A 13,801-nucleotide genomic window follows, 5' to 3' on the forward strand; every position below is an offset into this window, starting at 1 on the left:
CTGCGCGCTTCCCTGTGTGTGGGGGCCCGGAGCATGCCGGGAGTTGTAGTCCCACCAGGGCCCGGGGGCGCCGGGACTCCAGAGGGGCGTCGGCAGCAGAAGGGAGAACGGGGTAGGGATGGGATGGCGGGGGTCGGGGATGCGGCCGGTCAAAGGGCGGCCGCTGCGGGCACCGATAGGGTTGAGGCACCACCCCTAACCCGCTCCGCCCTCCCCAGGCTCTGCCCGCTCTTCCCGTTCTGCCTCCCCCGCCCCCGCGCTGCCGCTGTTCCTCCAGGCCACCAGGGGGCGCTGTCGCGGGCCGAGGAGGCGCTGTGGCGCCGCTCCCCGCTCTCTGTGGTGGCGGCGGCCCGGGCTGGCGGCGGGCGGCGAAGATGGCGGAGCCGAGTGGCGGCGGCGGCGGCGGCGGCCCCGGTCCCGGGCCTGGAGGGGACGGGCAGGCAGGGCCCGGCGGGGCGCTCATCCGCGTCACCGTGAAGACCCCCAAGGACAAGGAGGAGATCGTCATCGCGGACGGCGCCTCCGTGCGCGAGGTGGGGGCGGGGGCAGGCCGGGGAGGCGGAGAGGCCTGGGGGGGGCTGTCGCGGGGGTTGAGGGGCGAGGGCGGCTGGTCTGAGGGGAAGGGCGGTGAGGGATCGTGTTTTTGGGAAGGAATCTGAGTTTGGGGCCAGGGAAGGAGCGGGGAGATCTGAAGGAGGGCAGGTGCTGGAGGGTTTGGGAGTGGAAACAGTCCCGAGGGCGGGAGGTGGTGTGGGGGGCTCACCTAGGGGAGGGGTCGTAGGTGTGGAAACCACAATAATTGCGGGGCTCGGGGAGCGGCTTTGGGGGTGCTGGTGGCAGTGGGAGGGGTGCGAAGGGCCGGGGTGGGGTCTGGGGGCTGCGTGGGTGAGTGTTCCCTGAGCGGAGCTGTGGGAAAGGTGTTGGGATTGCGGGCAGAGGCGCGATGGGGAGCGGCCGGGGCAACATCTGGGGCCACATCTGGGGCCACATCTGGGGCCACATCTGGGGGGGTCCTGGCGTATGTCTGGGCTTCTCTGGAGGCAGATTCCCCCCGGAGAGGGGAGAGGAGCCGGGTAAATGTTTGGATGAGGTGGAGGAAAAGAAACATCGATCCTTCCACGGGTGGGCTGGGGGGAGCTGTGCACCTGCTCGGGAGCGGGAGAGGGCAGGGATTGGCAAGGGCTGGGGTGTGGAAAGGGCTGGGGTGTGCAAGGGCTGGGGTGTGCAAAGGTGGGATTGGCAAGGGCTGAGATTGGCAAAGGCTGGGGTGTGCAAAGGCTGGGATTGGCAAGGGCTGGGGTGTGCAAAGCTGGGATTGGCAAGGCTGGGGTGTGCAAAGCTGGGATTGGCAAGGGCTGGGGTGTGCAAAGCTGGGATTGGCAAGGGCTGGGGTGTGCAAAGCTGGGATTGGCAAGGGCTGGGGTGTGCAAGGGCTGGGGTGTGCAAGGGCTGGGGTGTGCAAGGGCTGGAATTGGCAAAGGCTGGGGTGTGCAAAGGGCTGGGATTGGCAAGGCTGGGGTGTGCAAAGCTGGGATTGGCAAGGCTGGGGTGTGCAAAACTGGGATTGGCAAGGCTGGGGTGTGCAAAGCTGGGATTGGCAAGGCTGGGGTGTGCAAAGCTGGGATTGGCAAGGCTGGGGTGTGCAAAGCTGGGATTGGCAAGGGCTGGGGTGTGCAAAGCTGGGATTGGCAAGGCTGGGGTGTGCAAAGCTGGGATTGGCAGGGATTGGCTCTGGGGCTGGTCCTGGCATGGAGGAAGTGACGATGCCCACTGGGACAAGGTGTCATGGGCTCTGTGGGACACAGGGCACGAGGTCAGCATGGGAAGGGCTTGGCAGGGATCTCTGGGCTGCAGCTCAGCCTGGGCAGAGGCTGTGCATGTCCCTCCTTCTCTTCAGGGGGTGTGGAGTCAGGGCTTTTGGAGCTGTGTGTGGGGAGAGACAGGCAGGGTGATCTGGGGCCATACCCTGCCTTGCTTTTAGAGTTCTGGTGTGAAGACTGAGAGCTCTTCAACCAGTATGAGTTTCACTCTCCATCCTATCCTCCCTATAATTTGTGTTTTCCAAGTACAAGGCTTTATTTCCTCCAGATCAATCTGGGAATGCTCTGGCAGGGCCAGCAGTGAGAGTCTTGCCTGCAGGTGTAAATCCCAGCACAGCACACAGTAAGGAAGAGGTGGCCATGCTCTGTGGCATGCTCACAGGGAATTCAGTTGCAGAAATAGGAATTGGAGAAGACCTAGTTATTTCCATTGGCTGATAAAGGATTATTCCCTTTTCCATAGAGCTCTGTCCTGTATTAAATCAGAGTTTGGCTTTCCTTAGGAAAAAAAAAAAACTCAAATGAGCAGACGAAACCAGTTCAGTCATTCAGGATAAATGGTGTGTTTGGGTTAGGCCTGAAGCACAACTGGTCTGGCTTTGGAAGCCTTCAGCTATTCTGAGGGAATGGCTCTGCTTTTTCTGAGATTTACTCCATAGTTTGTGATTTCAGGGCTTGTCTTTGCTTTGTTTTGGTTTTCATGAACACCTCAGACATCAGCAGCAACAGTGATTGTGGGGTACCTTCATGGGCTCTGAGGATTTATCAGTTCCTTGTGCTGTTCCCAGAGTGGATGTGATCCCTGGAGTTTTATGTTTCAGGTACCAATCCTTTGGCTGAAAAATGCTCTGTTTGTTTTTCAGTTCAAAGAAGAGATTTCCAGGCGCTTTAAAGCCAAACAAGATCAGCTGGTTCTGATCTTTGCTGGGAAGATCCTGAAGGATGGAGACACGTTGAATCAACATGGGATCAAAGATGGGCTCACTGTTCACTTGGTCATTAAGACTCCACAGAAGTAAGAGTTTGGGGGGTCAAATGGGGGCTGGGAATAACTGCTTGTGATGATCCTGGTGAGCTTTCCCTGTCTGCAGCAGTGGGGTTTGTCACTAACCTGTGATGGTGTGTGGCAGCCTGGAGGGGCTGGTGCTTTGACATTACTCATGTGTGTGTGTCTTGGAAGAAGCCATCAGAAATGGAAACTGCTTCTAGCAAACCAGCAAAAGTCCTAGAAAAAGTTGCTGATCAAAGAAATCACTTTCCCAGTGAGTTTGTGTTGCTGTAGAAGCCAGTTCCTGGGGTTTCAGCCACCTCCTGCTGCATACCCAGCTCTGAGCCTGTGCTCAGGCTCTCTGAGGTGCCACAGGAGGCATGTGAGCCCTGTGGGGACACTCTGGGGGGGCACCCAGGGCAGTTCCCAGTGGCACCACAGACCTCAGGCTGAGAATGGGACACAGGGTCCTGTGGGTTTAGCTCTTCCCAGCACTTTCCAGAGGGTGGTGGGCATGGAATGGTTTTGGGAGCAGCTGCTCTGCTCAGTTGCAGCCCCATTTCATTGATCACAGCCATGCCTCAAGCTGCAGTGTGCCCCAGCTCCTGGGGAGCTCCAGGGCTGTGTCTCTGCACTTCTCCTGTCCCCTGGGAGAGCTGCATTAATCAAGATAGGTTTATTTTTTCCCACCTGTGTTTTTTTACAAACACAAGGAAGTGTACTGTCAGGTTCTGCAGCCTCTCCAGATAGCCTGAGAGCCTGTGGATGTTCCTGCTGTCTCCCCTGTAAGTGTGGTATTGGTGAACCATTTCATAGGGTGAATCACAGCTGTCCTAGGCTGCTCATTTTTCTCCTGCTAATAGTCCTAGATAAATGCTTACTGAAGACATTACAGACTCTTCTGTGAGAAGAGGCTGAGAGAAGCCAAGTGCCCTTTCTCTAGTTTCCTTCTTCCTTTATTGTTCAACTTTCCATTTGCTTTGTTTCCTTACTCTTTGCCTCTCTCAGTGGCCACTGGTTTTCAGCAGCAATCAGGTTAGTCTGGATGGTGGACAGAAACCTTCAGGGTTGATTTTTTAAGTTCTAGAAGAGTGAAAAAGGAAAGGGAGATAAAAGGAATAATTATTGGTCTGGGAAAAAAAAAAATCAGGAAATCATTGTTCTTATTGTCAGAGGTATAATAGCATTATTGAGCATTATTGAGGCGAGTAAAGTGAATTTTAGGGTCTAATTTAATGAAGGCTCTTCAACACTAGTCCAGGATTCACTGTTGTGACTGCAGAGGCTTCAGAAAATCTTGAATTGTTCTATTTCAAATTCCTGCAACACTCTAGAGGAGTAACTGTGGTAACAAGGTACTAACCTGGATTGGTGTGTTCAGCAAAGTTAATGTCCAGCAGCTGCTGCATGGTGCTTACAACACAGGGTTTGTGTGGGTGTGTTAAAAGAAGCTCCAGACAACTTATGTTGGAGCAGGAGCCTTGCATCAAGGTGCAGCCAGTGGCAGAGCTGGTAATTTGCAGCCAATCTGGCCAGAAATGTTCCATGGATTTGTGAGACAGGTGCTGGCTGCCTCCTGCCTCAGTTTCCCTCTTTGTACAGTATTGCTGATGCTTCTTTTTGCCTCAGAAGCACTGATAGGAATATTCAGAAGAGAACATTGTTGTTTACTAGCCCTGCTGTAACCTCCTGTGGTTTCTGTGGGAGCAGCAGAAGGATTTTCCTGTTTGGAGCACAGTCATTGCTCAAGGATATGGCTGCAGTAAATAACTCAGTGGGATTCAAGGAACAGTTGGATACAGCTTAGGGTCAGACCTGTCCAGCCACTCTGTGTGGGCCAGGATGTGTCAGGGGCTGCAGTGCATCAGGGTGGGAGGCAGATTGCAGCAGATGGGAACAGCTGGGAGCAGAGCAGTGGATCAGTGCAGGCAGACATGGGATAGGGGTTGGCTGCTGTGGGGATGCTCCCCTTGCCCTTCCCTGCTACCAGGAGTTTAATACTTTTTATCCTTTGCAGGGTGCAAGATTCAACATCTGCTGCTTCTGCCCCCAATGCTGCTTCTGCCCCCAATGCAACCCCTTCTTCTCCTGCTGCCCCATCTCAGCCCTCCACATCCAGCAGTGCTGGCTCGGACGCAGGGAGTGGCAGCAGACGGAGCAGTGGGTCAGGAGCTCCTGGAGATGGAGGCCCCAACAGTGCTGCATCCATCCTGTGTAAGTGGGGGCTGTGAGAAGGAAGAATTTCCTGGGATTAGACCAAGGAGTTGGGGATCTTGGCCTCTGTTGTTGTCTCTGCTTGCCCGTGGGCTTTGCATGAGTCACATCTTTGTGTCCCTGCTCAAGGTGATGTCACTGAGTGTGTGTGTAGGGATATCCTTACTCAGAGCTGGCTGCCATAGGAATACAGGATGCCCCTGGATTTGTGGGGATGCAGTTCAGCTGATGTGCCTGTCCTCTTTTGCAGTTGTTGAGTTACTGACTCACTCCTGTCTTCCTGTGTGTTGTTCCCTCTCCAGCTGGATTCGGTGGCATCACTGGGCTGGGCAACCTTGGGATGGGCTCTGCCAACTTCATGGAGCTCCAGCAGCAGATGCAGAGGCAGCTGATGTCCAACCCAGAGATGCTTTCCCAGATCATGGAGAATCCCTTGGTGCAGAACATGATGTCTAACCCTGACCTCATGAGGCAGATGATCATGGCCAATCCCCAGATGCAGCAGCTCATGGAGCGAAATCCAGAGATAAGCCACATGCTCAATAACCCAGAGCTCATGAGACAGGTGAGTCACACCAGGGCTCAGTAAAGAGGGTTGGGGAGAGTCTTTGTGGACCAACATCAGTGTCTGCACTGTGAGGAAAAGCAGGAATGCCAAAGCAGTGATTTTGGAGATTTCTTCCTTCCTGCTGTGAGCTCCCCACAAACAGATGGTGGTCTTGAGTTACATGAATGCTGTTTACTCAACCCACATCCCTGCAACTCTTATCTCCCTTTCAGAGCTATTGAATCCACGGTGTATTGGGAAAAAAAGGGATGCTGGGATTTTCCTAGCAAGCTGACTACAAGGCTACTATGTTGTGATTTAGAAATGGGAGTAAAAACAGTGCTGGAGAAGTGGCTCTACAGCAAAAGCTCTTTGTTTCTCTCTAGTTCTCTTGACAGATTATGTAGACACCACAGCTGTACAGTGAGTGTTTCACTGCTGTATCAGTGGGGAGCACTAGTGTAGGCTGCAATCCCAGAGGGCTCTCATTTTTCCCAGAGCAGAGAGGACCTGTGTTCAAGAGGACTGGCTGTCTGGAAGACCAAAGGTCCATCAGAAGGGAATCCTAAGGGATCAGGGAGAATCTGGGTGTTAATAGTCACTGACAGGACTCTGCTGTTTCCTGGGAAGGGTTGTGCTGCGTGGGCCTAGTTTCCATCTGCTTCTCTGCTATTCTGCTTTCAACTGTGTTGGCCATACATTAAATTCCAGAGCTGCAGGACTAAATTGTGAATAATCTGTACTTAAGCAGTTCCTCAAATGAGACCTGGATATTCTTTGTGCAGGGGAGACCCGTCAGAAGTCTGGAGAGGGTGGAAGGATCCACCTTCCCAGTTGTTGTGTGTAGTCCATCCAGTCTGAGTGGGAACATATGGGTACTGGATGTTTGGATGTCCTGATACTGCTTAGGAACAGAACAGTCTCATCAAGCTGAACCAAGGCTGAGAAGGAAGAGAGCTGAGCAAGGCTGGGGAGGAGCCTGGATCCCTGGGCTCTCTTTGCTTGGATAAATGATCTCTCTGCTCTCTGCCTGTAAATTGGGTTTAATTATCCTCTCTCTCCTGGGAGCTGAGATTTAACTCTTTCAATGCCTGACTGCTGACCAGCCTCTTGATCCACTCTGTCCCTTCATGATACATGTAGTCCTGAGCTTCCCACCTTTTCCTCCTTCTCCCAGACCATGGAGCTGGCTCGTAACCCTGCCATGATGCAGGAGATGATGCGGAACCAGGACCGCGCCTTGAGTAACCTCGAGAGCATTCCAGGGGGATACAACGCCCTGCGCCGCATGTACACCGACATCCAGGAGCCCATGTTCAGTGCAGCCAGGGAGCAGGTACTGCTGTGTTCTCAGTGGGCTGGAGTGTGCCAAAGGGGCCTTTTCCTCTCCCCTGTGCTGATGGGGCAGTTTTAGAGCGTGGCTCTTCATCCCTCCACTCAAGTGGCTGGAGAACAGGGTGCAGTGCCTCTGGTGACATGGGTTGAAGTGTTGGGTTCCTTCAGTCCCCCAGGCAGGCCCTGTCACTGTTAGCACAGCCCTCTGCTCCCTGGATTAGCTGGAGCCTGATGCCTTTGGAGCAGAGCTGGCTCAGATCCAGCTGGCTGGTAGTGCAGGAGGAGGGAGTACAACTCTGGCTGCAGAGGGCTGTGCAGACACACTCCAGTCCAGCATTCCTACTGGTATGTCCGGGTGCTGGATTTACAGGGGTATTTTGAAGCCCTGCATTTGGGGGCTGAATCTGGAGCTGTGGCCACTCCTGAGCCTGGTCTGAGTGAGGTGTGTTGTGGATTGCAGATTTCTCAGGAGGCGGATCATGGCACGTGTTTAGCAAAGTCTGGACTTGGCTGAATATGATCAGCTGTTCCCTGGCTCACTCAGTGCTGGGGTTGGTCTGCTGGGACTAACTGATTCCATCTGTTTCTTTTTTTCTTTTTTTTTTTCTCTCTAGTTTGGCAACAATCCTTTCTCTTCCTTGACGGGGAATTCTGACAGCTCGAGCTCTCAGCCTTTGAGGACAGAGAACAGAGAGCCATTGCCAAACCCCTGGAGCCCCACACCCCCTGCTTCCCAGAGTCAGGCACCCAGCAGTGAAGGGAGCACGGGCTCAGCATCCACCCAGGGCACCCCGAGTGTGTCCAACCCCTTCGGGCTGAACGCTGCCAGCATCGGCGCTGGTACGTCAGGGAGGAGCCAGAGGGTGCAGCTCACCAGCCTTGCTTGGGGGGCCAGTTCCTTGGGCTTTTGAACCCTGGATGTGGCTGTTGTCCAGTCTAGCCTACTTGCTGGCACAAGTGAATCATTCTGGTGCACTTGTTGGATGGTTCCTTTGGGAGCTCTGCTGTCCCTGAAGCTCTCAAGAGCAGGAGAGTGGCTGTCCCCAGCTGCTGGGGCAGTGCTGTCACCTGTATTTCAGGCAATGCAGTGGTGCTCAGGCTCATCAGGGGTTTTCCTTTGTCTTCCCTTCCCCTTGCAGGCATGTTCAACAGCCCAGAGATGCAAGGACTCCTGCAGCAGATTTCTGAAAACCCTCAGTTGATGCAGAACATGATCTCTGCCCCCTACATGAGGAGCATGATGCAAACTCTTGCCCAGAACCCGGACTTTGCAGCACAGGTAAAAGTGTTGCAGCTGTCTGCTGATGCCAGGCAGGCCATGAGCTCAGTGTGAGGTCAGTCTGCTGCTGGGGTCAGACTGGTTCCTCTGCTCCTCACTGGAGCAGAGTGAATACACAGTTTGGTTGTATTTCTTGATAGCCTACTCTGTGTGTTTGCAGAGCCTCTAACACAAGAGGTGGCTCTCAGAGGGACATGGGAATGCCCCTTCTCTTTGCCTGTGGCCAAGTGGCCTCTGTTGAGCACTGCTGTCAGGAATTGAGCTGTCCTGTTTTGATCTCCCTTGGCAGGGGAACATGTTGAAAGCCCAGGGAGGGAGTCAGGGGCCCCATAACCATCCTGTTTTTCATGGCTTAGTTACATAGGGTTTAACAGCAAGTGGCAGCAACCCTCTGACCCTACCTACATGTGCTGTCTCTTGCTAGATCATGGTAAATGTCCCCCTCTTTGCTGGGAATCCACAGCTTCAAGAACAGCTCCGCCTTCAGCTCCCTGTCTTCTTGCAGCAGGTAAAGGCCTCTGGTTGGCCCTGTGCTGCCCTCAGCCCCTGGCTCCAGAGCTTCTCCCCACACTGTGGGCAGGCAGGATCTCAGCTAGCTTGGTCAAGTGCACTAGGGAGCATGTGGGCTTGGGGGGGCTGAGGAAGGAAGAAAGGAAGGGGGTTGCACAGGGGAGACAAAGAGGAAGAACTTGGTTTGACAAGATGGTCTGAATAACTCATCTGAATTACTGAAAGGTGGACTCCTGATTAGGCTTGTTAAGCTACTTGGAACCACTGTGCAGACAGTCCCTCACTGTGTTGAGTTTACAAAAGTTACACAGCTAATTGTGCTAGAGCAGCAGGTTCTCAGGTACATCAGAGTCCAGAGGCATGTCCCCAGTTCTAATCTGATTGACCCAGTTCATTTAGGAAACCTGGTGAGCTCTGTGAGTGTCTCTGCAGGTGAGCCCTGCAGTCTGGAGCCTCAGAGGAGGATCCAGACACAAAGGCAGTGCTGGCTGCAGGCAGAGCCCTGCTGCTGGCTCAGGTGTGACAGTGTGGAGCTCTGGCTGCCTGAGCTCTCACTGGTTGGTACCATGGTGTGTCTCTGCCTTTCTCCCCAGATGCAGAACCCGGACTCCCTGTCCATCCTCACCAACCCCCGCGCCATGCAGGCCCTGCTCCAGATCCAGCAGGGGCTCCAGACGCTGCAGACAGAGGCGCCCGGACTGGTGCCAAGGTATGGAGAGCTGGGGGGCTGCTGGAGGGGTGCTAGGGACAGGGACAGGGGCAGGGACAGGGACAGGGACAGAGACAGAGCTTTGTGCCCAGGGACAGAGACAGAGCTGCTGTGACCAGGGACAGGGGCAGAGACAGGGCCAGAGCTTTGTGCCCAGGGACAGGGGCAGGGGCAGGGACAGGGACAGGGGCAGAGCTGTGTGCCCGGGGACAGGGGCAGGGACAGGGACAGAGGCAGGGACAGAGCTTTGTGCCCAGGGACAGGGACAGACCTGCTGTGACCAGGGACAGGGGCAGGGACAGGGCCAGAGCTTTGTGCCCAGGGACAGGGCCAGAGCTGCTGTGCCCAGGGACAGGGCCAGAGCTGCTGTGCCCAGGGACAGAGACAGAGCTGCTGTGCCCAGGGACAGGGCCAGAGCTGCTGTGCCCAGGGACAGAGACAGAGCTGCTGTGCCCAGGGACAGCAGAGAGAGCTGTGTGCCCAGTGCCACAGAGCTGCTGTGCCCAGGGACAGGGACAGAGACAGAGCTGCTGTGCCCAGCACCAGCTGTGCCCAGTGCCACAGAGAGAGCTGCTGTGCCCAGTACCAGCAGGCAGAGCTGCTGTGCCAGTGTCACAGGCAGAACTGGCTGTGGATTCATCTGGGAGACCTGCTTAGGGCACTCTGTAATGGGGACTTGTGCAGGTGTGTGCCTGCAGGCCTCTCTGAGCAAACTGATTAGCCCTTGTTACTTGCTTGTACTTCACTGGGAAGTCCTTGACCCTTTCTTTTTGGAGAAAAGGTTTGGAATGCACTTGATCCTTCCCCCATCCTTTGTTTACTACATTTGGTGTGGGCTGAACTCAAGGACTTTATCCTGGAGAACAGTATGGGATGATCCACTGGCAGCCCTCAGCTCTCTGCTTGCTGTCACCATGGCTCCATCACAGCAGTTCTGTGCAGGCTTCTGTTAGCTCTGCTCCCTCCCCCTGCCACGTGTGACCAGAACACAGATACAGCCAGTTCAGTTCTCAGAGCTGCCCTGCAGCAGCACCTTCAGTGAGAGCCAGCCTGGCTGAGCCCTGCTGGGTGACCAGAATTCCAGTGTCACCCTGAGCACTCCCTACCTTCCTCTGCAGCCTCGGCTCCTTCGGCATGCCCCGGATGCCCCCGTCCTCCTCGGGAGGAAGCACAATCCCGGAGAACCCCGTTCCCTCCGCTTCGACGCCGGCCAGTGCCTCTCCAGCTGGGGGTGGGAACCCTCAGCAGCAGCTCATGCAGCAGATGATCCAGCTGCTGGCCGGAGGAAGCTCTCAAGTACGTAGTGCCCAGTGGTGTTGGCAAGGGCAGGGAGGTCTCTGGAGGGTCCCCAGCTCACCCTGTTTAGGGTTTGTTGTCCCCAATAGTCTCTTGTGACTGTGGTGTTGGGGTCTGGTTCCTTCTTTGGGGTGAATACTTTGAGGGGTTTAAGCTCAGCTTGCTGGGGATCCTTCTCCCTGCACTGCTGCCACTGTGTCCTGGTTTGAAGGATAGGTGTTTGCCAATAAAGGCAGATGCTTCTCTTTCAAATGGAGAATGTAAACCCCCTCCCTCTAAATTATAATTTTGAAATTAAGGGGCTTTCAGGCAAAGATATGGGAATTAGGAATAACAGTTCTTTACTAGGAAAATGAAAATAGAAATACAGTATTACAAAGAACAATCCCAATCCTGCCAGAGTCAGAATCCAAGCTGACACCCATCAGTCAGTCAGGGTGTTGGCAGCAGTGCCATTCAATGGTGGCTGCATCCTCCTGCAGTGGCAGATGTGGTTCAGCTGGAGAAGGTGCAGTTTCCTCTGAAGGTCCAGGGATGATGTGGAAAGGTTTGGTTTTCCTCTGGAATCCAGTGGTGTCCAAAATCTCAGTTTTTCTCTGGGTAGGAAAGGCTGGGTGCAGCATCTCCCAGTGGGATAATGGAATTTTATCAGTCGTGCACTGGGACTCACTGGCTATGAACAGGAGATATCTCCTGGAGGGAGGATGGGCTGTGGAAAGATAAAGATGGTTGCCCCAGCTGGTTTAAAGCTGGCCCATTAGCAGATAATATATGCCAGGAGATAAAGATCACTGCCACACCCAGTTTTAAACAATGGCCCATTAACAGGAGATATCTCCTGGAAGGAGGATGGACTGTGGAAAGATAAAGATGATTGTCTCAGCTGGTTTAAAACTGGCCCATTAACAGGAGATATCTCCTGGAGGGAGGATGGGCTGTGAAAAATATAAAGATGATTGCCCTACCTACTCTTAAACATGACCCATTAGCAGATAGTATGTGTCACTCAGCTTCAACAGATGATGACAGAATCCACATTTCTGGCCACATCCTGTATTCCAACCCAAGACACTCTGTCAGCACCAAACCAGGACTGACTCTGCTGTGGCTGCTGTGCCACAACCCAAGGGGACATGGAGACTGTTCCCACAGGAGCCTGAAGCTGAGATTGTGTTTCCTGCACGTGTGTATCTGCTGACACCCCTGTTGGAACGCTGTCCCTCACTCCAAGCTCTCTGTCCTTCCCCTGGCAGGCGCAGAGTCCCGAAGTGCGATTCCAACAGCAGCTGGAACAGCTGAATGCCATGGGCTTCATCAACCGCGAGGCCAACCTGCAGGCGCTCATCGCCACCGGCGGGGACATCAACGCAGCCATTGAGAGACTGCTGGGCTCCCAGCCTTCCTAAACCCTGTCCTGCTGCCCCCACAGACCTCAGCACATGCATCCATACACATGCACAGGGGATCTTTCCGGAAAGCCCGCCGTCATTTTCATATCTGACAGCTGTTCCATGTATTTAAAACAAAAAAAACAAAAAAAAAAAAAAAGATACAGCTTAACCCCCTGACCTTCCTACTAAGTTAAGATTTCATGTTGAAATGCTCTTTAACTGGCTTGTATGTGGATTCCAGTTCTCATCGTGGCCACAGAGACTTCAGATGTGTATTTTTTCCTAAATATGCCCTGTCTCAGACACTCTTCTCTCTCTCTCTAGATGGTAGAGGCGATACTTCTAGTTACTTACCTGAATGATTGTGTTTTGAGTAGCTTGATTTTAACTGTACATGATTCCTTCCCCTAGCCCTCCTTTCAGGCAAATATTTAAAATATTGAGCCAAGTTTGGGGATTGCTTATTTCTCTCAGCATCTTATTGGGAATGGATCAAAAAGAAAAATTGAAATTACCTGAGAATTTCTGATGTCATTTGTCTTAATGTTTCCTGGGATGAACCGAGCCTGTGGCCCTCTCTCACAGGTGCCTCCAGTCTCCTGGTAGAGGGTTCATGGGTGGGAAACCTGTGTTTGAAGTGTGGCCTCTTTACACTCTGGGGGTGGTGTAACGGAGCCCAGGGGTGTGCAGTGACCAGGTGTGCTGTTCTTGAGCTTGAGTAGAAGGTGCTGTGCAGAGAAAGGTGTTCTGAAGGTGTGTTTCTGCCCAAGTCATGTGTTTCCTGGTCAGAGGTGTCCAGGGGGCATTGACTCCTGTTCTCAGTGGGCTCAGTTTTACAAGTGTGAAAACTAAAAAAAAAAAAGGAAATGGATAATAAGCTAACGGTTTTTCGCTTCACTGGAAAATGTTGAAGTTCATGTTCTTCCCAGTTTAGACCCATCCTCCACCCCCCTTTCCATTCTGGTGTGTTGGAATGTTCTGACTGTCCAAGAGACTCCCCAGGACCAGCAGGGTGGTGTTTCCCAGGAGCCTCCATGGCTGTGTAATTTGCATACACCATTTTTATCAAAGGAAAATAAATGCGCACAACCATCTGTCTCCCTGCATCCCTGTCTCATCCTTGCCTTCCTCAACTCAGCTTCCTTGGGTTTAACCTGGCCCAGCTGCCTTCTCTTGTGGCCAGGAAACCTTGAACACTTCAGGAACACTGCTGAAGCTTCCCAAACACTGGTCCTAAACTGCTGGTTTGGAAGCATTGAATTGCTTTGAAGCAAAGAATTCCTTTGAATTAGAATTGACAATTAGCAACCATTGGAAGTGTTGAGAGCTGGGAGTCAGTGTTATTTGATAAGTTTCTTTCAGTGTGGGAGGATTGGGCAGAGAGGGAACAGGAGGTTTGCTGCATACCTGTAAAACCTGCTGCACCCAGCTGGTTCTGGGACTGGGATGGATGGGTGTTGGTGTTGCTGAAAGTGTAGGTGGTGGTGGTGGAGAAAACATGGGGCTGGAAACACTCCTGCCTCTGTGTGTGCATCCTAATGATGCAGCAATCCCTTGGAGGAGGATTTAGAAAGCAGCTTTAACCTCTTCTGTGTGGATTGCTTTGTGCAGCCTCTCCTCAAATGTGGGAAGTTTGCACAGAGCTGTGTAGGGATGGGACTGGAGATCCTGATTAGCACTGGCAGGGTCAGAGCTTTTTCCAATTGTTACAG

At 53.4% G+C, this 13,801-nt stretch overlaps 1 protein-coding gene across 2 annotated transcripts; it reads left to right on the forward strand.

Annotated features, from left to right (window-relative positions):
- The first annotated feature begins 320 nt into the window (after positions 1–320).
- On the forward strand, positions 321–13,187 carry UBQLN4 (ubiquilin 4). 2 transcript variants are annotated; one of them, XM_079329398.1, is made up of 11 exons: positions 322–533; positions 2,684–2,835; positions 4,826–5,022; positions 5,325–5,587; positions 6,747–6,905; positions 7,519–7,744; positions 8,044–8,183; positions 8,608–8,691; positions 9,287–9,402; positions 10,521–10,698; positions 11,952–13,187. In XM_079329398.1, the coding sequence occupies exons 1-11, from the start codon at positions 375–377 to the stop codon at positions 12,102–12,104; spliced, it is 1,827 nt and encodes a 608-aa protein (XP_079185524.1). In that variant the 5' UTR covers positions 322–374; the 3' UTR covers positions 12,105–13,187. The 2 variants fall into 2 exon arrangements, with proteins under 2 accessions (XP_079185525.1, XP_079185524.1); XM_079329399.1 differs by lacking the exon at positions 8,608–8,691 and having other exon boundaries at positions 321–533.
- Positions 13,188–13,801: the final 614 nt, after the last annotated feature.

Source organism: Erithacus rubecula (assembly GCF_903797595.1).
Source record: "Erithacus rubecula genome assembly, chromosome: 33".
Classification (NCBI taxonomy): domain Eukaryota; kingdom Metazoa; phylum Chordata; class Aves; order Passeriformes; family Muscicapidae; genus Erithacus; species Erithacus rubecula.